The 27,847-nt window shown below is 39.1% G+C and overlaps 1 protein-coding gene across 5 annotated transcripts in view; it reads left to right on the forward strand.

Moving 5' to 3' along the window:
- The window catches only part of DCAF1 (DDB1 and CUL4 associated factor 1), an 89,611-nt gene that overhangs the window by 14,167 nt on the left and 47,597 nt on the right, over nt 1–27,847 (forward strand). For all 5 annotated transcript variants that reach the window (XM_061397484.1, XM_061397481.1, XM_061397485.1 and 2 more), the window contains 2 exons: nt 1,760–1,833; nt 4,218–4,331. In XM_061397484.1, the coding sequence (XP_061253468.1) occupies nt 1,760–1,833; nt 4,218–4,331 (188 nt within the window). The remainder of the gene's footprint in view (nt 1–1,759; nt 1,834–4,217; nt 4,332–27,847) is intronic.

Below are 27,847 nucleotides of genomic sequence, written 5' to 3' on the forward strand. Positions count from 1 at the left end.
TTTCTAACAACAATAATTATCCTTTTACTAATGGGGAAATGTGGTTGAGAATGCATTTAATGCCTTTTAGTTATGAAATTGATACTTGGAACCTTGAATAATAAATGGACTTCTTGGTGTCTACTTTAATGTTCCAGTAGCTAAAATATGCTACCTCAGGTTAACGTGATTTTCTTTGGGTCAGTGAGCCATGAAGACCTAGCCTGGTTTGGCATGGAATTTGCTACAGTACAGAACTATGTGGGACTCGAGACTGCCATTTTATGTCCGAAGGTAGATTACCAGGGGGCACAACTTAAGTCATATGGGTCCACGCAGCATATAAATTTTCTCTTTATAAAACCAGAAGCAGTTCTTTTTGGAGAGAAGAGACAGATCTTGTAAGTGGAGAGACAGTGAGAATGAGTGGAACTTAATAAAAATAAGAACATTGTATATCCACCTGAATGTACCAGTGTTATACTTCTGTTTCTTAGACTTTTATTCCCAAATGTAAGTGAGCTAGGCATTTCAGATTGAGTGTCTAGTTATTATGTGATGTTACCTGCTGCTCTTGTCCTAGATATCCCCACTTGTGATTTTGAGAACTATTTGCTTAATGAACTCACATCTTCAGTAAGGCAGTAAGAGCAAGAAAAAGTGGGAGAGTGAAAATAAAGTAATTCATGGGATTGTGAAAAGAATTAAAAGAGATGATCATGCTTAGTGACACTGCCTTGGAAAGGATGAAATGGTAACAAGGAAGAAGGGAGAGAAGAATGCCTTTTTTCAGTAGAGATTTAAAGACAATTTATTTCCTCTGTCTCTTATATTAAAACATTATTTGTCACTAGGCATAATTTCTTTAAAAAAGAATAAGGGTCTTAGTTTCATCATTTATAAACAGAAAGTTAGGTAATCTGAGGTCCACATTTGTTTTTCTGATGCCATTCTCTAACTTCTGTTCTGTGAAGTACTTTGGGGTATTAATTACAGGTTGGTAAAAACTTTTTATTGGCAATTTATATCTTCATCTGAAACTCTATCCTTTGACTAAACTTGCCACTCTAAAAGGAAAATTAAATAAAATAGATGATACCTGTTTTAAAAGCAAACCAATAATTTTCCCAACGATTAGCAAATTCTTTCATTTTTAGGCTGTGTATTGAGTAAATCCTAGATTTCTGGCCTCCTTTGTATTTCTAGGAGCTCAGAAGTTAAGATGACCAAGTTCACTTTATCTTTAGCATTAGGTGATTGCTTGGTGGGACTCCCCTCGCCCTCAAACCTGGCCTGTTGTTACAGGTTTGAGGACGTACTGCTGCTGCTGTTGGCATTATAGCTGAGAGACTGGGCTTGGAGCCTGTTTTCACTCCAGGCCACCCATCAAGAGAAGCTATGCTTCCTTCCTTTTTCTCTTTGGGAGGTCAGGTGTTTACATTCTCTTAGGATCCTTTATGATTCTTCCATAGACCTTGTATACTCTGAGTGACGCTAGTCTGGGTCTTGTGCTCATTTGTTTAATTTGGCCTTGATGTGTAGACAGTATACTGGGAGATGGGAAGGTTAGAAAGCAGTGTTTGAAGTTTTTGTCATTTTTAGTTTTAAAGAATGCTTCTTATGAGATCTAGTTCATCAAGAGAATCTTTTCTTCGTTTCTGTTAATTTTTGCTGGCCTTTTAATGGTACTTAAAACCACCCTTGTTCCTTTCCAGAGGTCTGAGTTGCTTAACTGGGATGACTTACTCATTCCTTTGCTCCTCCCCTCTTCTTTCGGCAGGTCGAGCTGATCCAGAGTGTATGCTGGGCCATTTGCTGAGAATACTCTTCAAGAATGATGATTTCATGAATGCAGTAGGTTTCCTTCTTACTTTTCTCCAGAGATTATCATCAACAGATGCTTTACCTTTATTTTTCTGTAAATTGTCTACTTTCTCCTGAGGCCTTGACAAAGTTGGGAATAGAGTGCATAGATTTTTTAATCTGGTATTGGTTCAATACCAGACTAAAATAAGACTGGTATTGGTTCAATACCAGACTAAAATAAGACTGGTATTGGTTCAATACCAGACTAAAATAAGACTAATTATGGACTTCTTCATTACCAAAGTCCTGGCTGTGGCCAGGGTATTTTCTCTTTGGTGTTCAGTTGCATATTGATGAGGGTTCTCAAGGCATCTATGCTCATACTGGAGTGAGATGATTTTGAATTTGGAAATATAGAAGTTCTCTTGGATTCCTGAATGGAAAAATTAAGAGTGGTGTGTGCAGCATGCTTCTGCACTGACACTGGGTGTGCACACTGTGTGTGTGCATGCTGTGCACTGGACATGTGGAGGGAGGAAAGGAAGGAAAGGAAGTCAAATAACCTGAGGTATTTCACTCAGGTCTGTTGAGTAAATGAGGGGGAAAAGTATGTATTACAGCTCCTAAACATAGTAATAATTCATAGTAATAATTACGTTTGTTTTTGGAGGCAAATAGCATGATACTTGAGAGCATGGGCTTTGGGGTCCATGTTTGGGGTTTAAATGCAGCTCTACTTTTCTTTGACATTTTGATCTGTGGGCAGCTTAAGCCTCTCTAAGCTTTATTTCTCTAATCTATAAAATGGGGATGGTAGTGATTAACCTTAAAATATTTTTATAATCCTTGAATGAAATTAAGTCTGAAAAGTGCTTGGTGTAGAACCTGGCACATGAGGGCTCAGTAGTTACTGTCTATCTAAATTCTCAGTTTTACTTCTCTTTCACTGGTAGCTCTCCTCTGCTTCACGTCACTTCCAGCTTGCCTTCTAATCCCCACATGGATATTTCCCAAAGGCACCTTGAGTTCTGCATGTCTAATTGCTTGCCCCGTAGTCTGTTTCTCTTATTCTCTAGCTCAGTAATGGTGTCCTTTCCTAACCAGCTAGAAGTTCCTTTATTCCTCTAGCGTGTGTGCATGCTCAGTCATGTCTGACTCATCTTTGTGACCCCATGGACTGTAGCCCACTGGGCTCTTCTGTCCATGGGATTTTTCCCAGCAAGAATACTGGAGCAGGTTACCATTTCCTCCTCCAGGGGATTTTCCCGACCCAGAAATCGAACCTGCATCTTTTGAGTCTCCTGCATTGGCATCTCCTGATTGTTTACCACTGGCGCCACCGGGAAAGCCCCCTTTATTCCTCTAAGCTCTCTTATTCAGTTAAGTTAACAGCTCTTATGGATCCCTACCCCTTAGCCTTCACAAATTCCTCGACTTCTTTCTGCCCTTGTTCCCAGACCTTAGGCTAACCACCACCATATCTCTGTTGGTACTGCAATAGCCTCTTAATTGGTTTCTCTTCTTATCTTGTCTTCCTCCAACCCATTCTTTATCAAATGCAAAAAGTGATCATGGCACTCACTGTCTTGCTTAAAATGCATTAGTGGTTTCCCATTGCTTTCACGATGAACTTTAAATTTCTTATTTTGGTTTATAAACCTGTTTGTCATGGCCTTTGTTCTTTCAATTTTTAGTTCTTGCCCTTTGCCTCCTTTCCTTTTCACCCCTCATTAGCTGTTCCTCCTTGTCCTTCATGTTCTTGCTGGAACCCCTTCCTCTCTGCAGCCTTTACTGATTCCTTTGCAAGCTTTATGATCTCCTCCAGGCTTCTGTGGCATCCTGTACTTACGATACTTGTTTTTCCCAGCTGTCACCTTTTTTGGATTCTGAAGCTTTTGGTGATGGGACTGTGTCTTATCACTATTGTATATCCAGTAACAGAACACGGTGACACTTAGAGATCCAGTGTTTTTTTATCTGATGAGTGCCAAAAAGAAAGCATTATTAATATATAAAATAAAATAAAAAATATATATATATAAAATATAAAACTCAAAGTTTTGTCATTAATCATTGTCAAGAATCAGGGAGGGGTGAGGGGAGGCTTGTTTTGCCCTGTTTTGTCTTTCTAAAAAAGTATAAGCATGGGAGGTGATTTTTTTGTGATAACTCTTGAGTTTTAATTTCTGTGGTTGCTGAGTTGTTGTTTGAAGGGAATATGACTTTAAAGTGACAGAAGAACTTGTATGGTATCATGGCATAGCAGGATCATATTTCCAGTAATTATAGGTTTAGTTAGTAATGTTAGGTATAGTCTTACAGTCTTCTTTAATATTCTGTAGGCAAGCTATGGGAATATGGTATGGATTTACTAGACTTCATTAATTTGATTGGGTTGAATTTCAGATGAAAAGTATCACTCTTCTTTACAGCTGGTGAATGCATATGTGATGACAAGCCGAGAGCCCCCTTTAAACACTGCAGCTTGCAGACTCCTACTGGACATCATGCCAGGGCTGGAAACTGCTGTTGTCTTTCAAGAAAAGGTACTTACTAAAAAGAAAAGTCATCGGTTCATTAAATTTTCAAAAAATGTTTATTTGTTGGTTGCGTCAGGTCTTGGTTGTGGTACCCGGCGCGTGGGGCCCCTGTTGCGTCATGTGGGATCTTCTGTTGCAGCGCACAGGCTCTCTAGTTGGGGCTGGTGGGCTCCGTAGTTGTGACTGTCGGGCTTAGTTGCTCTGCAGCATGTGGAATCTTAGTTTCCTGTCTGTGTGTGTGTGGTAGTTGCTCAGTTGTGTCGGACTCTGCCACCGCATGAACTGTAGCCTGCTAGGCTCCTCTGTCGATGGAGTTCTCCAGGCAAGAATACTGGAATGGGGATCCATTCCCTTCTCCAGAGGATCTTCTCAACCCAGGGATTGAACCTGGGTTTCCTGCATTGCAGGCAGATTCTTTTCCTGCTTGAGCCACCACAAAGCCCCTTAGTTTCCTGACCAGGGATCAAACCTGCATCCCCTGCATTGCTTGGTGGGTTCTTAACTACTGGACCACCAGGGGAAAGTCCCATCATTTTATTATTTAATTGAATGGTGCTCTGTTTGATTTTTCTTTATTAAAATAATTGTTACAGTTTTTTCTTATTATATTTTATTATAGTAGCAATCTATATTATAAAAACTTAAGAAAACAAGAAAAAATTAAAGTAACTATTTAGTGAGTACTTAAATAGTATTTGCTACTTGTGTGTACAGTATTTTTAAAATCTTAAATCATATTTTTAGAATGGATTTTTGATCCTATCCAAACTCTTATTTTTTTTTAGTTGAAAAAATTTAATTGTTTCTTTACAATGTTATGTTAGTTTCTGTTGTACAGCAAGATAAATCAGTTATGTGTATGCATATGGCCACCCTTTTTTAGGTTTTCTTTCCATTTAGGTCACCACAGAGCATTGAGTAAAGTTCCCTGTGCGATACAGTAGGTTCTCATTAGTTACCTATATTATGTATAGTAATATGTCATATAGTATATATGTCAATCCCAGTCTCCCATTTCATCCCACCTTCCCCTTTCCTCCTTGGTAACCGTAAGTTTGTTTTCCACATCTGTCATTTGTGACTCTGTTTCTGCTTTGCAGATAAGTTCATCTGTAACATTTTTCTAGATTCCGCATATAAGCTATGTTATCCTTATCTTTCTCATACTGACTTCCTTCACTCCATATGCCAGTCTCGAAGTCCATTCATGTTGCTGTAAATGGCATTATTTTAGTCCTTTTTATTACTGAGTTATGTTTTGTTGTATACTTGTACCACATCTTTATTCCTCTGTTGATGAATGTTGAGGTTGCTTCCATGTCCTGGCTATTGTAAATAGTGCCGCATCGCAGTGTGGGCATCCTTTTGAATTACGGTTTTCTCTGGTTATATATCCAGGAGTGGGATTGCTGGCTCATGTTTCTATTTCTAGGTTTTTCTAGCTCTATTTCTAGGTTTTTCAGCAACCTCCATATTCCATAGTAGCTGTACCAATTTACATTTCTACCAACAATGTAGGAGATTTCCCTTTTCTCCACACCCTCACCAGCATTTATACTTTATGGATTTTTTGATGATGGCTGTTCAGACCGGTGTGAGGTGATACCTCGTTGTAGTTTTTAAAACATATCTTTTTTTATTTACTTATTTATTTGGCTATGTCGGGTCTTAGTTGTGGCATGAGGAATCTTCAGTCTTAAGTTGCGGCATGTGGGCTCTGTGGTTCTGAGTTGTTGTTTGAAGGGAATTTGACTTTAAAGTGGCAGAAGAACTTATGTGGTATCATCATGGCGTAGCAGGATCATAATTATTTCTAGCAATTATCGGTTTAGTTAGTAATGTTAGGTACAATCTTATAGTCTTCTCCTCTTGCCTTCAGTCTTTCCCAGCATCAGGGTCTTTTCCAGTGAGTCAGCTCTTCCCATCAGGTGGTCAAAGTATTAGAGCTTCAGCTTCAGTATCAGTGCTTCCAATGAATATTCAGGATTGATTTTCTTTAGGATTGACTGGTTTGATCTCCTTGCCATCCAAAGGACTCTCAAGACTGTTCTCCAACACCACAGTTCAAAAGCATCAATTCTTCAGTGCTCAGCCTTCTTTACGGTCCAACTCTCACATCCATACATAAATACTTGAAAAGCCATAGGTTTGACTATATGGACCTTTGTCAGCAAAGTAATGTTTATGCTTTTAAATAAGCTGTCTAGGTTTGTCATAACTTTTCTTCCAAGGAGCAAGCGTCTTTTAATTTCATGGCTGCAGTCACTGTCAGCAGACATCAGGAGCCCAGGAAAATAAAATCTGTCACTGTTTATACTTTTTCCCCATCTATTTGCCATGAAGTGATGAGACTGATGGGACCAGATGCCATGATCTTAGTTTTTTGAATGTTGAAATTTAAGCCAGCTTTTTCACTCTCCTCTTTGACTCTCATCAAGAGGCTCTTCAATTCCTCTTTGCTTTCTGCCATTGGGGTGGTGTCATCTGTGTACCTGAGGTTATTGCAGCTTGTGCTTTATCTAGCCCGACATTTCGCGTGATGTACTCTGCATGTAAGTTAAATAAACAGGGTGATAATATACAGCCTTGATGTACTCCTTTCCCAATTTGGAACCAGTCTTTGTTCCATGTCTGGTTCTAACTGTTGCTTCTTGACCTGCATGCAGGTTTCTCAGGAGGCAGGTAAGGTGGACTGACTGGCATTTGCATCTCTTTAAGAATTTTCCATGGTTTGTTGTAGAGAAGGAACTGACAACCCACTCCAGTGTTCTTGCCTTGAGAATCCCTGAAACAGGGGAGCCTGGTGGGCTGCCATCTATGGGGTTGCACAGAGTTGGACACGACTGAAGCGACTTAGCAACAGCAGCAGAAGCATGGTTTGTTGTGATTCACACAGTCAAAGGTTTTAGCGGTGTCAGTGAGACAGAAGTACATGTTTTTCTGGAATTCCCTTGCTTTCTCTATGATCCAGTGTATGTTGGCAATTTGATGCCTTTTCTAAATCTGGCTTGTACATCTGGAAGTTCTTCATTCATGTACTGTTGAAGCCTCGCTTGGAGAATTTGGAGCATTACTTTGCTAGCATGTGAAATGAGTGCGATTGTGTGGTAGTTTGAACATTCCTTGGCATTCCCCTTTTTTGGGATTGGAATGAAAACTGACCTTTTCCAGTCCTGTGGCCACTGCTGAATTTTCCAAATCTGCTGGCATATCGAGTGGAGCACTTTCACAGCATCATCTTTTAGGATTTGAAATAGCTCAGCTGGAATTTCATCACCTCCACCAGCTTTGTTAGTAGTAATGCTTCCTGTGGCCCACTTGACTTCATTCTCCAGGATGTCTGGCTCTAGGTGGGTGATTACACCATCTTGGTTATCAGGGTCATTAATACCTTTTTGTATAGCTCTATATTCTTGCCACCTTTTCTTAATATCTTCTGCTTCTGTTTTATCTACACCATTTCTGTCCATCTTTGCATGAAATTTTCCCTTGGTATCTCTAATTTTCTTGAGGAGATCTCAAGTCTTTCCCAGTCTCTTATTTTCCTTTATTTCTTTGCATTGTTCACTTAAAAAGGTTTTCTTATCTTTCCTTGCTATTCTTTGGAACTCTGCATGCAGTTTGGTATATTTTTCCTTTTCTCCTTTGTCTTTTGCTTCTCTTCTTTTCTCAGCTGTTTGTAAGGCCTCCTCAGACAACCATTTTGTCTTGCTTCATTTTTTTTTCTTGGGGATGGTTTTAGTCACCACCTCCTATACAATGTTAGGAACCTCCTCCATAGTTCTTCAAGCACTCTGTCAGATTAATCCCTGGAATCTGTTTGTAACTTCTACTCTCAGTGAACTCCGGGAGTTGGTGATGGACAGGGAGGCCTGGCGTGCTGCAATTTCATGGGGTCGCAAAGAGTCGGACATGACTGAGCGACTGATCTGATTTGATCTGATCTGACTGTATAATCCTAAGGGATTTGATTTAGGTCATACTTGAATGGCCTAGTGATTTTCCCTACTGTCTTCTATTTGAGCCTGAATTTTGCATTAAGGAGCTCATGGTCTGAGCCACAGTCAGCTCCACGTCGTGATTTTGCTGACTGTATAGAGCTTCTCCATTTTCAGCTGCAAAGAATATAATCAGTCTGATTTCTGTATTGACCATCTGGTGATGTCCATATGTAGACATACGGTGTTGTTGGAAGAGGGTGTTTGCTGTGAACAGTGTGTTCTCTTGGCAAAACTCTGTTAGCTTTTGCCCTGCTTCATTTTGTGCTCCAAGGTCAAACTTGCCTTTTACTCCAGGTATCTCTTGACTTCCTACTTTTGCATTCCAGTCCCCTATGATGAAAAGGACATCTTTTTTGGGGTGTTAGTTCTAGAAGGTCTTGTAGGTCATCATAGAACCGTTCAACTTCAGCTTCATTGGCGTTAGTGGTTGGGGCATAGACTTGGATTACTGTGATATTGAATGGTTTGCCTTGGAAATGAACAGAGATCTTTCTGTCATTCTTGAGATTGCACCCAAGTACTGCATTTTGGACTCTTTTGTTGACTATGAGGACTACTCCATTTCTTCTAAGGGATTCTTGCTTACGGCAGGTTATAATGGTCATCTGAATTAAATCCACCCATTCCCATCCATTTTAGTTCACTGATTACTAAAATGTCGATGTTTACTCTTGCCATCCCGTTTGACCACTTCAATTTACCTTGATTCATGGGCCTGACATGCCAGGTTCCTATGCAGTAATTGCTCTTCATAGCATTGAACTTTTTTCTCACCACCAGACACATCCACAACTGGGCGTCGTTTCCGCTTTGGTTCAACTTCCTCATTCCTTCTGGAGCTATTTCTCTGTTCTTCTCCAGTAGCATATTGGACACCTGCTCACCTGCTGGAGGGTTCATCTTTCAGTGTCATATCTTTTTGCCTTTTCATACTTTTCATGGGGTTCTCAAGACAATGATGCTGAAGTGGTTTGCCATTTTTTTCTCCGGTGGACCACGTTTTGTTAGAACTCCTCACCTTGACCCGTTCGTCTTGGGTGGCTCATACTTTGACTGACAAGGCTGTGAGCCATGTGATCATTTTGGTTAGTTTTCTGTGATTGTGGTTTTCATTCTGTCTGTGCTTTGATGGATGAGGATAAGAGGCTTGTGCAAACTTCTCGTAGGAGGGACCGGCTGTGGGGAACACAGGGTCTTGTTCCGGTGGGCAGGGCCATGCTCAGTAAATCTTTAGTCCAATTTCCTGCTTATGGATGGGGCTGTGTTCTCTCCCTGTAGTTTGGCCTGCGGCAGCCCAGTCCTAGAGTTTGGGGGGCTGTAATTTTACATTCAGTTCAGTTGCTCAGTTGTGTCCAGCTCTTTGCGAGCCCGTGGACTGCAGCACACCAAGGCCTCCATGTCCATCACCAGCTCCTGGAGTTTACTCAAACTCATGTCCATCGAGTTGGTGATGCCATCCAATCATCTCATCCTCTGTCATTCCCTTCTCCTCCTGCTTTAAGTGTTTCCCTGCAGCAGGGCCTTTTCCAGTGAGTCAGTTCTTCGCATCAGGTGGCCAAAGTATTGGAGTTTAAGCTTCAGCATCTGTCCTTCCAATGAATATAGAGGACTGATTTCCTTTACGATTGACTGGTTTGATCTCTTTGCAGTCCAAGGGACTCTCAAGAGTCTTCTCCAACACTACAGTTCAAAAGCATCAATTCTTCGGCACTCAGCTTTCTTTATAGTCTAACTCTCACATCCATACATGACTACTCGAAAAACCATAGCTTTGACTAGACGGACCTTTGTGGGCAAAGTAATGTCTCTGCTTTTTAATATGCTGTCTAGGTTGGTCATAACTTTTCTTCGAAGGAGCAAGCATCTTTTAATTTCATGGCTTCAGTCACCATCTGCAGTGATTTTGGAGCTCAAAAAAATAAAGTCTGCCACTGTTTCCACTGTTTCCCCATCTATTTCCCGTGAAGTGATGGGACCAGATGCCATGATCTTAATTTTGCATTGGAATCCATATATTATATGTGTGAAAGAGTTTTCTTGAACATTGTTTACCTGTTTGGGCAATGTGTCCTTATAGTTTTGTTTTATTTCTTTATTTAAAAGCTAGTTGTAGTTACTAAGTTGATTCTGTTCAAACTGCTATTAAAAAAGTTTGCTTGCTTGTACTTTAGAGATATTGGAAGAATTTTAGGACTTCCCAGGTGGTGCTAGTGGTAAAGAATCTGCTTGCCAATGCAGAAGACAGAAGAGTTTGTTTTATTTTTTCCTTTTTTACCTGTTTATGCTTGCTGCTTTCTTTTTAGTAGAAGTATAGTTAATTTATAGTGTTAGGTTAATTTTTGCTATACAACAAGGTGACTCAGTTATACACATATACACATTCTTTTTATATATATATATATATATATATATATATATATATATATATATATATTCTTTTCCATTATGGTATATCCCAGGAAATTGGATCTAGTTCCCTTGCTATGTACTAGGATATTGTTATTTATTCATTCTAAATGTAATATGCATGCATGCGTGCGTGGGTGCTAAGTTGCTTCAGTCGAGTCCAACTCTATGCAATCCTATGGCCCATATAGTTTGTATCTACTAACCCCAAACTCCCAGTCCTTCCCGCTCCCTCTACCCGCCCTCCTTGGCAACCACAGGTCTGTTCTCTATGTCTTTGAGCCTGTTCAGTTCAGTTCAGTTCAGTTGCTCAGTCGTGTCCGACTCTTTGTGACCCCATGAATCGCAGCACGCCAAGCCTCCCTGTCCATCACCAACTCCCGGAGTTCACTCAGACTCACGTCCATCGAGTTGGTGATACCATCCAGCCATCTCATCCTCTGTCGTCCCCTCCTTCTCCTGCCCTCAATCTTTCCTAGCATCAGGGTCTTTTCCAATGAGTCAGCTCTTCGCATCAGGTGGCCAAAGTATTGGAGTTTCAGCTTCAGCATCTGTCCTTCCAATGAATACTCAGGACTGATTTCCTTTAGGATGGACTGGTTGGATCGCCTTGCAGTCCAAGGGACTCTCAAGAGTCTTCTCCAACACCACAGTTTAAAAGCACCAATTCTTCGGCGCTCAGCTTTCTTTATAGTCCAACTCTCACATCCATACACGACTACTGGAAAAACCATAGCCTTGACTAGACGGACCTTTGCTGGCAAAGTAATGTCTCTGCTTTTGAATATGCTATCTAGGTTGGTCATAACTTTCCTTCCAAGGAGTAAGCGTCTTTTAATTTCATGGCTGCAGTCACCATCTGCAGTGATTTTGGAGCCCAACAAAATAAAGTCTGACACTGTTTCCACTGTTGCCCCATCTATTTCCCGTGAAGTGATGGGACCAGATGCCATGATCTTTGTTTTCTGAATGTTGAGCTTTAAGCCAACTTTTTCACTCTCTTCTTTCACTTTCATCAAGAGGCTCTTTAGTTCCTCTTCACTTTCTGCCATTTGAGCCTGTACATAGTTCATTTGTGCCGTATTTTAGATTCCACATATAAGTGATATTGTTTATTTGTTTTTGTCTGTCGAACTTACTTCACTTAGTGTGATAATCTCCAGGCCCATCTATGTTGCTGCAAATGACATTATTACATTCTTTTTAATGGCTGAGTAGTATTCTATTGTGTATATGCATCACATCATCTTTATCCATTCATCTGTCACTGGACATTTCGGTTGTTTCCTTGTCTTGGCTGTTGTGTGAATAGTACTGCTATGAACATAGGGTTGCATGTATCTTTTTGAATTATACTTTTGTCTGGGTATATGCCCAGGACTGGGATTGCTGGATTGGGGTAACTCTGTTTTTATTTTTTGAGGAACCTCTGTGCTCTTTTCCATAGTAGCTGCATGAACTTACGTTCTTCCCAACACTTGAGGAGGTTTCCATTTTCTCCACACCCTCTCCAGAATTTGTTACTTTATAGACTTTTTAATGATGACCGTTCTTTTCCCCCCTATGATGGCCATTCTGACCAGTGTGAGGTGATATTCATTGTTGGTTTTTTTTAATCACTTTATTTGTATTTATTTATTTGTGGCCATGCTGGGTCTTTGTTGCTGTTTGGGCTTTTCTCTAGTAGCACAAAGCAGGGGCTACTCTCTAGTTGTGCTCGAGGGCTTCTCATTGTGGTGGCTTCTTATGTTCAGGAGCATGGCCTTTAGGGCTTCAGTAGTTGAAGCTTCCAAGCCCAGTAGTTACTGCTCCTGGGCTCCAGAGTACAGGCTCCATAGTTGTGGCGAATGGGCTTAGTTGTTCAACATGCAGGATCTTCCCAGATCAGGGATCCAACCTCTGTCTCCTGCATGGTCTGGTGGATTCTTTACCCTGAGCCACTGGGGAAGCCCTCACTGTAGTTTTCTTTTGCATTTCTCTAATAGTTACGTTATGTGCTTACTGCCCCTTTATGTCGTTTTTGGGTTTCCCAGGTAGCTCAGTGGTACAGAATCTGCCTCCCAAGCAGGAGTTTGATCCCTGGGTTGGAAAGATCCCCTGGAGAAGGAAATGGCAACCCACTCCAGTATTCTTGCCTGGAAAATCCCATGAACAGGGGAGCCTGGCAGGTTATAATCCATGGATTGCAAAGAGTTGGACACGATTTTCTCCCCTTCTGTAGGCTGTTTTTTCATTTTTTTATGATTTCATTTACTATGGAAAAATCTTTTAAGTTTCATTAGTTTCCATTTGTTTATTTTGTTTTTATTTCTATTGCTTTGGTAGACTGACCTAAGAAAATACTGGTACGATTTATGTTCGAGACTGTTTTGCCCATGCTCCCTTCTAGAAGTTTTATGGCATTATGTATTACGTTTGTCTTTAAGCCATTTTGAGTTTATTTTTGTGCATGATGTGAGGGTGTATCCCAATTTCATTGATTTACATACAGCTCCAACTTTCCCAATACCAGTTGCTGAAGAGACTGTCTTTTTCCCATTTTATATTCTTGACTCCTTGGTTGAAGATTCATCAATGTTAGGTGTGTGGGTTTGTTTTTGGGCTGTCTGTTCTGCTCCATTGATCTGGATGTCTGTTTGTACCAATACCACATTGTTTGCATTACTGTACTTTGTAGTGTTGTGTGACGTCTGGGAGAGTTATGTCTCCTGGTTTGTTTTTTTCCCTCAGGATTCCTTTGGCAATTCTGGTTCTTTTATGGTTCCATGTGAATTTTTGGATTATTTATTCCAAATAATTTAGTTCTGCAAAAAATTTAATTTGATAGGGATTGCGTTCAGTCTGTAAATTGCTTTGGGTAGTATTGTTGTTTTAACAATGCATATTTCCTCAGTTCAAGAGCACAGGATATCTTCTGATTTCTTTGAATTCTCTTTAATTTCCTTTATTGAAATATTACAGTTCTTAGTGTATAAGTCTTTCACTTTTTTGGTCAGGTTTATTCCTAGGTATTTTATTTTTTTGGTGTGATTTTGAAAAGTATTGTTTTTTTAACATTCCCGTTCTGGTATTTCATTGGTAATGAGAAGAAATTTACACCACTGATTTCTAAATGTTAATCTTATATCCTGCTGCTTTACTGATTTCATTTATAAGATTGAGTAGTTTTTGTGTGAAGGTCCTTAGGGTTTTCTATATATTGTACCATGTCATATGCATATAGTGACAGCTTTACCTCTTCCCTTCCAGTTTGCATACCTTTTCTTTCTTTCTTTTGTCTGATTGCTGAGGCTTGGACTTCCAATACTATGTTGAGTAGAAGTGGTTAGAGCTGGCATCCTTGCCTTCTTCCAGATTTTAGTGGGAATGCTTTCAGGTTTTCACCGTTGAACTTTGTATTGACTGACTGACTGTCAGAAATAGCTTTTATTATGTTGAGATATATTCCCCTCTGTACTCACTTTGGTAAGAGGGTTTTTTTTTTTTTTTAATTTATTTATTTAATCATTTTATTTTTGGCTTTGGTTGGGTCTTCATTGCTGCACGGGCTTTTCTCTGGTTTCACTGAGTGGAGGCTACTCACTGTGGTTCATGGCCTTCTGATTGCAGTGGCTTCTCATTGGGGAGCATGGGTTAGAGGGTGTTCAGGCTGCAATAGTTGCAGCATTTGGACTGAGTAGGTGCAGCTCCTGGCCTCTAGAGGACAGGCTCAGTAGTTGCAGTGCATAGGCCTGGTTGCTCTGCTGCATGTGGGATCTCCTTTATTGGCAGGTATATTCTTTACCACTGAGCCACTAGGGAAGCCCCAGTAAGAGTTTATTAAAAGATATTAAATTTTCTCAAATGTTTTCTCTGTATCTATTGAAATGATTGTGTGGTTTTCAACATTTGTTTATATGGTGTATTACACTGGTTTTCATATGGTGAACCATCCTTGTTAACTCGGGATGAATCCTAACTTGGTTGTGGTATGTCATCTTTTTCAGGTGTTGTTGGATTCGGTTTGCTAATATTTTGTGGTGAAGTTTTGTGTCTATATTCATCAAGGATATTGACCTGTAATATATATATTTTTTTTCTCCTCAAAAACTTTTTTGGCTGTATTGGGTGTTTGTTGTTGTGTGAATTTTTTTCTAGTTATGGCAAGTGGGGTCTACTCTCTAGTGGCTTGTGGAATCTTCATCAAGGATCAAACCCATGTCATCTGCATTGGCAGGTGGATTCTTTACCCCCGAGCCACCAAGGAAGCCCTGTAATTTTCTTTTTTCATGGTATCTTTGTCTGGGTTTTGCTATCAGGGAGATGGTACCTTCATAGAATGTCTTTGGGAGTCTCCTCTTCAGTCTTTTGAAGGAATTTGAGAAGGATCAATATAAATTCTTTGTGTGTTTGGTAGAACTTGCCTGTGAAGTCATGTGGTCCTGGACTTTTGTTTGTAGGGAGTTTTTTTGTTGTTGTTTTTTAAATTACAGATTTTATTTCACTTTTAGTGAGCAGTCTGTTCAAATAGTCTCTTCTTAGTCCGTTTTGGAGGGATGTATGTTTCTAGAAAGTTGCCTGTTTCTTCTAGGTTGTCAAATTTGTTGGCATGTAATTGTAAATTTCTCTTAAGGTTTTTTGTACTTCTATGGTATGGAGCAACTTCATTTTCACTTTTCACTTTCATGCATTGGAGAAGGAAATGGCAACCCACTCCAGTGTTCTTGCCTGGAGAATCCCAGGGACGGGGGTGCCTGGTGGGCTGCCATCTATGGGGTCACACAGAGTCGGACACGACTGAAGTGACTTAGCATAGAATAGCATAGCATGGTATGGATTGAGGTTTCTCTTTTTTCATTTCTTATTTTGTTTGGGTTCTCTCTTCTCTTCTTGGTAAACCTGACCAGAGGTTTGTTAGTTTTATTTACTATTTCAAAGCATTAACTCTTGGTTTCTTTTTTTTTTTTTTTTGGTTGGGCCACGAGGATTGTGGGATCTTAGTTCCCCAACCAGGGATCAAACCCAGGCTCTTGGCAGTGATAGTGCAGAGTCTTAACCACTGGACCACTGGGCTTCTTCCTGCCGTGGCTTCTCTTGTTGCAGTGCACGGGCTCCTTAGAATTCCCTTTCTATTTTTTAAACCTCTATTGTATTTATTTCCTCCCTTATCTTTGTTATTTCCTTCCTTCTGCTGACTTTGAGTTTTGTTTGTTCTTTTTTTCTAATTTTTTTAGGTGATAAGTTAGCTTGTTTGAGATTTTTCTTTTGTTTTTGAAGAATGCTTGCATCACTCTGAACTTCCCTCTGAGAATTGCTTTTGCTGCATCCCATAGATTTTGTATGGTTGTGTTTTATTGTCATTTTTCTCAAGATATTTTTAAAATAATTTATTTTTGGCTGTGCTGGATGTTTGTTGATATGTGGGCCTTTCGTTTTGGGGAGCAGGGGCTTCTCATCACTTTGTGCACGGGCTTTTCGCTGCAGTGGCTTCTCCTGTGGCGCACAGGCTCTCAGGAGCGTGGGCTCAGTAGCTGTGGTGTGTGTGGGCTCAGTAGTTGCACCTCCTGGGTTCTAGAGCACAGGCTCAGTAGTTGGGGCGCATGCTGTTAGTTGCTCCCTGGGATGTGCGATCTTCCCAGGTCAGGGATCAAACCAGTGTCTCCATTGGCAAGTGGATTCTTTACCACTGAGTCACCAGGAAAGCCCCTCATTGTAATTTTGATTTGCATTTCTGTAGTAATTCAAACTGTTATTCTTAATGATGAGTAGTCTTCCCCAGTGATGAAGGACATTCCATTCTGAAGAAGCCTATTCTGTTCTTAATGGTATTTTATATTCACTTAGTTAACATTTGAAGGGTGTACTGTGCTGTTTTATGTTATGTGCTGAGAATAATTTGTCAGCAAGAGCTTATATTTATATATGTATTTGGATGGACAAACACAAACTGATACTTTCAAATAAGAATGCTGTGAAAACCAGAAAATGGTAATTTGATAATGACTGTATACTTGAGTTATAAAATGTTAGTTGCTCAATTTAGAAGTAATGTGAATATTTTGTCCCTTGCCTTTAAGAATTTGCAGTGTGAATTGGGTATGCCACCTAGCTTTCTTTAGATACTAAAAATTTAATCTTCTGAAGCAATCTGGAAGTCTCAATATAGTTAAATGTGTAAACCAAGCGAAAGATCTGGAAATAGATTTTTCTTAACAGTTAAGAATTTTATTATGTAATTGTACCATATAATGCATTTTAGAGAATAACATTGTTATTAATGCTATAGTTTGCAGTATTATGTAGACTGGATTTAAAAATTTCTCATTAGTTACCATTGTGAGAGACCAAAAAAAATCTATCTTCTGTGAAAAATGTTTTAATGTTGAGTTCTTTTGAAAAGCATGATGAAAATGAGACATTTACAACAGTGTATCTGTATATACAAGATTTGTAGATGATTACCGATGTGTTTACTAGTCTGTGTAAAAGTTTCCTGGTTGTCACTGTAGGCAAATCATCTCTCGGTTCAGCTCAGTCATGTCTGACACTTTGCGACCCCATGGACCAGCACACCAGGCCTCCCTGTCCGTCACCAGCTCCCGGAGTTTACTCAGACTCATACCCATTGAGTCAGTGATGCCATCCAACCATCTCATCCTCTCGTCCCCTTTTCCCACCTTCAATCTTTGCCAGCATCAGGGTCTTTTCCAGTGAGTCAGTTCTTTGCATCAGGTGGCCAAAGTATTGGAGTTTCAGCTTCAGCATCAGTCCTTTCAATGAATATTCAGGACTGATTGCCTTTAGGATTGACTGGTTGGATGTGCTTGCAGTCCAAGGGACTCTCCAGAGTCTTCTCCAGCGCTGCAGTTCAAAAGCATAGATTCTTTGGCTTCAGCTTTCTTTATGGTCCAACTCTCATATCCATGCATGACTACTGGAAAAACCATAGCTTTGACTATAGGGACCTTTGTCGGCAAAGTGATGTCTCTGCTTTTTAATATACCGTCTGGGTTTAGCTTTTCTTCCAAGGAGCAGGCATCTTTTAGTTTCATGGCTGTAGTCACCGTCTGCAGTGATTTTGGAATCCAAGAAAATAAAGTCTGTCACTGTTTTCATTTTTCTTCCATCTATTTGTTATGAAGTGATGGGATTGGATGCCATGATCTTAGTTTTTTTGAATGTTGAGTTTTAAGCTAGCTTTTTCACTCTCCTCTTTCACCTTCATCAAAAAGCTCTTGAGTTCCTCTTTACTTTCTGCCATTAGGGTGGTGTCATCTGCATATCTGAGGTTATTGATAATTTTCACAGCAATATTGATTGCAGCTTGTGCTTCATCCAGCCTAGCATTTCACATGATGTACTCTGCATATAAGTTAAATAAGCAGGGTGACAACATACAGCCTTGACGTTCTCCTTTCCCAATTTGGAACCAGCCCGTTGTTCCGTGTCTGGTTCTAACTGTTGCTTCTTGACCTGCATACAGGTTTTTCAGGAGGCAGGTAAGGTGGTCTGGTATTCCCATCTCTTGAAGAATTTTTCACAGTTTATTGTGATCCACACAGTCAAAGGCTTTGGTGTGGTCAATGAAGCAGAAGTAGATGCTTTTCTGAATTCTCTTGCTTTTTCTATGATCCAGGGGTGTTGGTAATTTGGTTTGTTTGCCTCTGGTTTGTCTGCCTTTTCTAAATCCAGCTTGTACATCTGGAAGTTCTTGGTTCGTGTACTGTTGAAGCCTAGCTTGAGCATTACCTTGCTCTCATGTGAAATGAGTGCAATTGTGCAGTAGTTTGAGGATTCTTTGGCATTGGCCTTTCTTGGGATTGGAATGAAAACTGACCATTTCCAGTTCTGTGGGCACTGCTGAGTGTAAATTAATAGGTCAGAAATCATTATTTTAGGGGACTTTGCTCCTGGCTCAGTGGTTAAGACTCTGCTTCCACTGTGGGGTGTATGGGTTCAATACCTGGTTGGGGAACTTCGATCCTGAATGCTGTGGCTGCTGCTGCTAAGTCACTTCAGTCATGTCCGACTCTGTGTGACCCCATAAATGGCAGCCCACCAGGCTCCTCCATCCATGGGATTTTCCAGGCAAGAGAACTGGAGTGGGGTGCCATTGCCTCCTCCATGAATGCTGTGGGGACATGGCCAAAAAAGAAAAAAATCATTATTTTTGGACAGATTGGCTACTGGTGTTTCACAGAGCTACTGTTAAGGCTCGTTAGAGCTATGTTTCTCAGACTTTGTGAACCCATAGTTGCACATTTTACGTTGGGACCCATATGTATGGAAGACTTTTCTTGAACATTGTTTATCCCTTTGTTCTATATGTCCTTATAGTTTCTTTGTATTTAAAAACTGGTTGTAGGGTACTAAACTGATTCTATTTTAGCTGTTGTTTAAAAAAAAGTTGCTGGCTTGCACTTTCTGAGGTATTGGAATACCTTTAAGTTTTGTTTTATTTTTTTGTTTATGCTTGCTTTTTTTTTTTAGTAGAAGTATAGTTGATTTAACATGTTAACTTCTGTTATACAGCAAGGTGACTCAGTGATAGACATATATACATTCTTTTATATATATATGTAAATTTCCATTTTCTTTTCCATTATGGTATATCTCAGGAGATTGGATCTAGTTCCCTGTGCTATGCACCAGGATGTTGTTTGTTTATTCTAAATGTAATAGTTTATATCTACTACCCCAAACTCCTAGTCTGTCCCTTGTCATCCTCCCACGTGCCCACTTGGCAACACAAGTCTGTTCTCTGAGCCTGTTTCTGTTTTGTACATAGGTCCATTTGTGCTGTATTTATTTTCCCCCTCACTATATATATATTACTGAAGTATAGTTGACCTGCAGTGTTTCAGGTGCACAGCAAGGTGATTCAGTTATACATATATTATTTTTGAAATTATTTTCCATTATAGGTTATTATAAGATATTGATTATAGTTTCCTATGCTATACAGTAAACCTTTGTTGCTTGTTGCATATCTTTTTTTTAATTAGAAAGCTAGCATTCTGTTAATACTAAGTCAAACAAGTGGAATCAGAATGTTATGAATTTTTTAGGCAAAAATTTGTAAGTTTTCTAAAACATAAATATTGGAAAGCCTTCTGATAAAGACTTGAGAAAGAACATAAAAAAAAAGAGATGGAGAAATTGGAAAACATAAACTAAATGAAATGGGAGCACTGAATATGAAATAGAAAAAGTGAAGCAAACTAGGTAAAAGATCATCAGATAGTCCAGTTGGTTTTAAACATGACTGCTCATTAGACACATATCTGGATCTCTGGAGGAAAAAAAGCAATACCTGGGCATTTGTATTTTTTTAAAATTTGAAGATAATTCTGATGTGCATCTATCTGGATTTTTAAAAAATGATTACATTTTTTCCTATTGTACCTTTGATACAGAGTTCTGTTATTGTTCTGTTGACCACTTATGACACAATGGTATAAGTGAGTAATAATTACATAATCACAGTAGTAAAAGGTATTTATCAGTTTTCACAGTCAATAGTTAGAAAAAATAAAAATAAAAGATAATTACAGTTGCAGGCAATAATGGGAACATGATTAAGTTAACAATATAAAATAACTGCATAGTTTGCGGGGGTCAAGCTCAGTGATATGGTCAGTGGAGGTACATACATGCACATGTTTTCATCCACCCAGCCAGTCTGTGTCTTTTGGTTGTTGCATTTAACCCATTTGCATTTACAGTAATTATCCATATGTGTGATCCTATTACTGTTTTCTTAATTGTTTTGGGTTTGTTTTCTGTAGGTGTTTTCCTTCTCTTGTGTTTCTTGCCTTTAGCATTTGTTGTAAATATGGTTTGGTGGTGCTGAATTCTCTTAACTTTTACTTGTCTGGAAAGCTTTTGATTTCTCCATCAAATTTGAATGAGAGTCTTGCTGGGTAGAGTATTCTTGGTATAGCTTCTTCCCTTTTCATCATTTAAATATATTGTGCCATTCCCTTTTGGCTTGTAGGGTTTCTGTTGAGAATTCAGCTGATAGCCCAATGGGAGTTCCTTTGTATATTTTTTTGTCCTTTTTCCCATTGCTTTTAATATATTCCAGTTCTAGTTCAGTCACTCAGTCGTGTCTGACTCTTTGCAACCCCATGAATCGCAGCACGCCAGGCCTCCTGTCCATCACCAACTCCCAGAGTTTACCCAAACTCATGTCCATTGAGTCGATGGTGCCATCTAACCATCTCATCCTCTGTCGTCCCCTTCTCCTGCCCTCAATCTTTCCCAACGTCAGGGTCTTTTCAAATGAGTCAGCTCTTCACATCAGGTGGCCAAAACATTGGAGTTTCAGCTTCAACATCAGTCCTTCCAGTGAACACCCAGGACTGATCTCCTTTAGAATGGACTGGTTGGATCTCCTTGCAGTCCAAGGGACTCTCAAGAGTCTCTCCAATACCACAGTTCAAAAGCATCAATTCTTCTTAATATATTATCTTTGTCTTTAATTTTTGTCGGTTTGATTACTATGTGTAATCACACATACTGCTGACCCACGTCTCCACAGATGACCTTCCAGCACTCGCAGTAGTTTTGGTTCAGTCTCTTGTCACTGCTCCATTCTTCTGGATCTTGGTGTGCACAGTATTTCGTTTGTGCCCTCCAAGACTAAAGTCTCTGTTTCCCCCAGTCTATGGAAGTCCTATAATCAAATCCCACTGGCCATCAAGGGCAGATTCCCTGGGGATTCCCAGGATTTGTGTGCCATATTTTAGATACCACATGAAAGTTATATCTCATATGGTATTTGTCTTTCTCTGTCTGACTTCGTTTAATGTGAAAATCTCTAATTGTATCCATGTTGCTGCAAATGGCATTATTTTGTTCTTTTTTATGGCCGAGTAGTATTCCATTGTATATAGACACATATCTTCTTCATCCATTCATATATTGATGGGCACTTAGGTTGTTTCCGTGTCTTGGCTGTTGTGCATAGCTCTGCCCTGAACGTAAGGATGCATGTATTTTTTGTCTGAATGTATGTCCAGGAGTGGGCTTGCTGCATCCTGTTAACTCTGTTTTTAGTTTTTTGAGGAGCCTCCATACTGTTTTCTGTAGTGGCTGCATCAACTTACATTCCCACCAACAGTGCAGGAGGGTTCTGTTTTCTCCACACCCTCTCTAGCATTTCTTATTTGTAGACTTTTAAACAAAAACAAAATAATGTATTTACTTATTTATTTTTGGTTGTGCTGGCTCTTTGCTGTATACAGGCTTTTTCTAGTTGTGGAGGGGGGGGGGCTACTCTCTAGTTGTGGTGCACAGGCTTCTCATTGTGGTTTTGCCACTCCTGTTGCAGGCTCTTGGGTGCGTGGGCTTCAGTAATTGTGGTGCGTGTGCTTACTTGTGGGATCTTCCTGGACCAGGGATCGAACTGGTGTCCCCTGCATTGTGAGGTGGATTCCCACCTACTGTATCACAAGGGGAGTCCTATTTATAGAGTTTTTAAAGAAGCCATTCACACATCTCTGGTGTGAGACGGTACCTCCTTGTAGTTTTGATTTCTCTAATAATTAGTGATGTTGAGCATCTTTTCATGTCCCTACTGTCTTCTTTAGAGAAATGTCTATTAAGGTCTGCCCATTTGTTTTGTTTTATTTTATTATTACTATTTTTTTTAAATTGACTTGTCTTTTGTTGTTGAGTTGTTTGAACTGTTTGTATATTTTGGAGATAAATTCCTTGTTGGTTGCATCATTGTAAATATTTCTGTAGGGTTTCTATTCTTTTCTTTTTATGATTTACTTTGCTGGGCAAAAGCTTTTTAAATTTGATCTGGTCTCATTTGTCTTTTTTATTTTATTTCTGTTACCTTGGTAAAGTGAAAATGTTAGTTGCTCAGTCGTGTCCAACTCTTTGCAAACCCATGGACTGTAGCCCTCCAGGCGCCTCTGTCCATGGCATTCTCCAGGCAGGAATACTGGAGCGGGTTGCCATTTCCTCTCTTAGGGAATATTCCCAATTTAAGGATTGAATCTGGGTCTCTAGGATTGTTTGCCACCAGGAAGCCTTGGTAGATTAAGAAAACATTGTTACAGTTTATGTCAGAGAATGTTTAGCAAAACTTCTAGAAGTTTTATGATGTCCTGAATTACATTTAAGTCTTAGCTGTTTTGAGTTTATTTTTGTGCATGATGTGTGGCTGTGTCCTAACCTCATTGATTTACGACTCCAACCTTTCCAGTACCACTTGCTGAAGAGACTTTTTCCCATTTTATGTTCTTACCTCCTTGGTCGAAGATCGGTTGACCATAGGTGTGTGGGTTTATGTCTGAGCTCTGTTCTGCTCCGTTGATGTGGATGTCTGTTTTTGTACCAATACCACGTTGTTTTGACTGCTGTAGCTTTGTAGTGTTGTATGAATTCTGGGAGAGTTATGTCTCTTGATTCCCCACTTTCCCCAAGGATTCTTTTGGCAATTCTGGGTCTTTCATGGTTCCATATGAATTTTTGGATTATTTATTCTAGCTGTGCAAAAAATATCATGGGTAATTTGATAGGGATTCATTCAACATGTAGATTGCTTTGAGTAGTATCACCATTTTAACAGTATTAATTCTTCCAATCCAAGAGCATAGGATATCTTTTCATTTCTCTTAATTTCCTTTATTAATATTTTATACCTCTCAGTCTTTCACTTCTGTGATCAGGTTTATTCCTAGGTTGTTTTTTCTTTTTAGTGTGATTTTAAAAGAAACTTTTTTTTTACATTCCCTTTCTGATATTTTGTTGGTAGTGTGAAGAAATTTACACAACTGATTTATGCACGTTAATCTCGTATTCTACTACTTTGCTGTATTCACTTATAAGATCTGGTAATTTTTGTATGAAGTCCTTAGGGTTTTCTATATATTGTATCATGTCATCTGTGTATATCCACAACTTTACCTCTTCCCTTCCAATTTGGATACCTTTTATTTCTTTCTCTTTGCCTGATTACTGAGGCTAGGACTTCTAATACTATGTTGAATAGAAGTGGTAAGAATGGGCATTTTTTGTCTTGTTTCAGATTTTAGCGGGAATGCTTTCAGGTTTTCACCATTGAGCATAATGTTGACAATGGGTTTGTCAGAAATCGCTTTTATCATGTTGAGATTTGTTCCTCTGTACTCAACGTTGATTAGAGTTTTTATCATGAATGAATGTTGAATTTTGTCAAATGCCTTTTCTGCATCTTTTGAGATAATCATGTGTTTTTTACTTTAGTTTTGTGGTGTGTTGCATTGATTACTTTGCACATGTGGAACCATTCTTGTGAATGTGGGATGCGTCCCACTTGGTCATAGTGAGTGACCTTTCATGTGTTGTTGGATTCAGCTGCTATTTTGTTGAGATTTTTCTCATCTATATTCATCAAAGATATGGGCATGTGATTTTCTTTTGTGGTATCTTTTTTTGGGGGTTTGTGCTCAGGGTGATGGTGGCTTCTTAGAATATCTTTGGGAGCTTCCCCTCCTCTTCTGTCTTTTGGAAGAATTTGAGAAGGATTGGTATAAGTTCTTTTTATGTTTGATACAGTTTACCTGTGATGCCACCTGGGCCTGGACTTTTCTTTGTAGGGAGGTTTGTTTTTTTTAATTACAGATTCTGTTTCACTTCTAGTGATCAGTTGGCTCAAATTATTCTTGATTTGATTTTGTTGGGCTGTATAGTTTGTAGAAAGTTGTCTTATTTCTTCTAGGTTGTCACATCAAAGTATGAACATATAATTGTTCATAGAATTCTCTTACAGTTCTTTTGTATTTCTGTAGTATGGGTTGAGATTTCTCCTTTTTCATTTTTAATTTTACTTGTGTTCTGTCTCTTCTTGGTGAACATGGCCAGAGGTTTGTCAGACGTTTTTTTTTTAACCCTTTCAAAGAGCCAGCTCTTAGTTTCTCCTTCTGTTGTACTTTTGTTTGGTTGTACTGTTCTGGTTGGGATCTTAGTTCCCCAACCAGGGGTCAGCCCAGGCCCGTAAAAGTGTGCTGTCCTGTCCACTGGGCTGCCAGTGAATTCCCTGTTTTTTTAAACCTCTGTTTTATTCATTTACTCTCTGATATTTATTTCCTTCCTTCTGGTGACTTTGGATTTTGTTTTTCTAATTCTTTTAGGTGATAGGTCATTTATTTGAGATTTTTCTTCTTTTTAAACTGAGAAAGGCCTATATCTCTATGAATGTCTCTTTAAGAACTGCTGCATGGTATAAATTTTGTATGGTTGTGTTTTCATTGTTGTGTTTTTCAAGGTAATTTTATCATTTCCTTTTTGATTTCTTTGTTGACCCTTTGGCTTTTTAGTAGCACATAGTTTAGTCTCCATGCAATTGTTTATTTCTCATTTCTCTTCTCATGGTGAATTTCTGTTAATATTTTCTCATTTGTTTTCCTTTGCTGGATTTCTATTAATAGTTTCATGCCATTGTGATCAGAGAAGACGCTTGAAATAATTTCTTTTAAATGTTGAGATTTTCTACCCTAGTATGTGGTCAGTCCTAGAGAGGGTTCCATGTGAACTTAAAAACAATGTGACCTGGGTGTTTTTGGATGTAATGTCTTGAAAAATATCAATTAAGTCTAACTCTTCTATTATATCATTTTTGATCTCTGTCGCCTTCTTGATTTTCTGTCTAGAGGATCTGTTCATTGATGTATGTGGTGTGTTTAAGTCTCCTATCGTATTCCCATTAACTTCTCCCTTTATATCTGTTAGTATTTGTTTTATGTATTTGGGTGAACTCCTATATTAGGTGCATGGAGAAGGAAATGGCAACCCACTCCAGTATTCTTGCCTGGAGAATCCCATGGACAGAGGAGCCTGGCGGACCACGGTCCATAGGGTTGCAGAGAGTCGGACACAACTGAAGTGACTAAGCACACACACATATTAGGTGCATGTATGCTGATGGATGTAAGGTCTTGTATTGATCCTTTTACCATTATATAGTGTCCTGCTTTATGGCCTTTGCCTTTAAGTCTGTTTTGTCTGATAAACATATTGACTCCCCTTTTCTTGCATTTCTGTTTGCCTGAAATGTCTTTCTCAGTCCTCTCACTCTCAATCTGTGTGTGTCCTTTGCCCTAAGGTAAGTCTCTTTCAGGCAGCAAAGCTCTTGTTTTTTTATCCAGTCTGCTACTTAATGTCTTTTGATTGGAGCAGTCACTTCACTGACATTTAGGTAATTAATGATACATATATATTTATTGCCATTTTAAACCTTGTGTTCCAGTTGGTTCTTTGCTCCATTTTCCTTTTTCTTTCTTTTTTTTATTTTGGCTTATTTCCTTTTATTTTACGTTTATGTTCTCTTCTTTTTGGTTTTTGTGAATCTATTGTATATTTTTGATTTGTGATTGTCTTGTTTTACGTATATGTTAACCTTTGCTCTTTGCTTCGTTTAGACAGTCATACAGGCCTGACCACATTCTAAAAAAAAAAATGTATTTCTTACTCTCCTTCCCTACATTTTATGACTTTAATGTCTTTTTTTTAATATCTTCATCTTTATCCTTTTGCTGTTCCTTATGTTTATCATCACTTTCTCAAATAGGATTTTTTTTTATCTTTTTGATCGTATACTGGCTAATTTAAGTGACTGACTTTCCAGTGTGATCTTTCTATATCTTCTTGCTTCTTTCCTGTATAGAGAAGACCTTTTCATATTTCTTTTATATGATAGTAGGCTTAGTATTGCTGTGTTCTTTTACTTTTTGCTTGCCTGATAAGTTCTTTATTTTTCATCCTGTTCTAAATGATTTTGCTTGGTGGAATATTCTCAGTTGCAGATTTTTCCTTTTCAAGACTTGGAATATATTTTGCCACTCTCTTCTGGCCTGCAGTGTTTCTAGGGGTTTCCCTGTAATTAACTCCGTGTTTTTCTCTTGCCATTTTTAGAATCCTCTGTCTTTAACTTTTGCCATTTTTATTTTCATGTGTCTTAGTGTAGGTATGGGTTCATCTTGTTTGGGACCGTCTGTGCTTCTCAGATGTTCTTTAGGTTTGGGAAGTTTTCAGCCATAATTTCTTTAAATACATTTTCAGTCTCCTTTTCTCTTTCTTCTCCTTCTAGAATCCCTATTATGCATAGATTTGGTTTATATTATCCCATAGGTCTCTTATGTTGCTTTCACTTTAAAAAAAATTTTGGTTTTCTGTCTCTTTGGGTGATTTCCAGTGTTCTTTCAGATCACTTATTCTTCCTTCTGCATTATTCATTCTGCTCTTCATTACCTTGAGCTCAGCTTTCTCCTTCAGTTCAGTCACTCAGTCGTGTCTGACTCTTTGCAACCCCATGGACTGCAGCACACCAAGGCTTCCCTGTCCTTCACCAACTCCCAGAGCTTGCTCAAACTCATGTCCATCGAGTCGGGTGATGCCATCCAGCCATCTCATCCTCTGTCTTCCCCTTCTTCACCTACTTTCAATCTTTCCCAGCATCAGGGTCTTTTCCATTGAGTCAATTCTTCGCATCAGGTGGCCAAAATATTGGAGTTTCAGCTTCAACATCAGTCCTTCCAATGAATATTCAGGACTGATTTCCTTTAGGATTGTTTGATCTCCCTGCAGTTCAAGGGAATCTCAAGAGTCTTCTCCAACACCATAGTTCAAAAACATCAGTTCTTCAGCACTCAGCTTTCTTTATAGTCCAAATCTCACATCCATACATGACTACTGGAGAAACCATAGCCTTGACTAGACGGACCTTTGTTGGCAAAGTAATGTCTCTGCTTTTCAATATGCTATCTAGGTTGGTCATAACTTTCCTTCCAAGGAGTAAGCGTCTTTTAATTTCATGGCTGCAGTCACCATCTGCAGTGATTTTGGAGCCCAACAAAATAAAGTCTGACACTGTTTCCACTGTTTCCCCATCCACTTCCCATGAACTGATGTGACCAGATGCCATGATCCTCGTCTTCTGAATGTTGAGCTTTAAGCCAACTTTTTCACTTTCCTCTTTCACTTTCATCAAGAGGCGTTTTAGTTCCTTTTCACTTTCTGCCATAAGGGTGGTGTCATCTGCATATCTGAGGTTATTGATATTTCTCCTGGCAATCTTGATTCCAGTTTGTGCTTCATCCAGCTCAGCGTTTCTCATGATGTACTCTGCATATAGGTTAAATA

Source organism: Bos javanicus, chromosome 22, assembly GCF_032452875.1.
Source record: "Bos javanicus breed banteng chromosome 22, ARS-OSU_banteng_1.0, whole genome shotgun sequence".
Classification (NCBI taxonomy): Eukaryota; Metazoa; Chordata; class Mammalia; order Artiodactyla; family Bovidae; genus Bos; species Bos javanicus.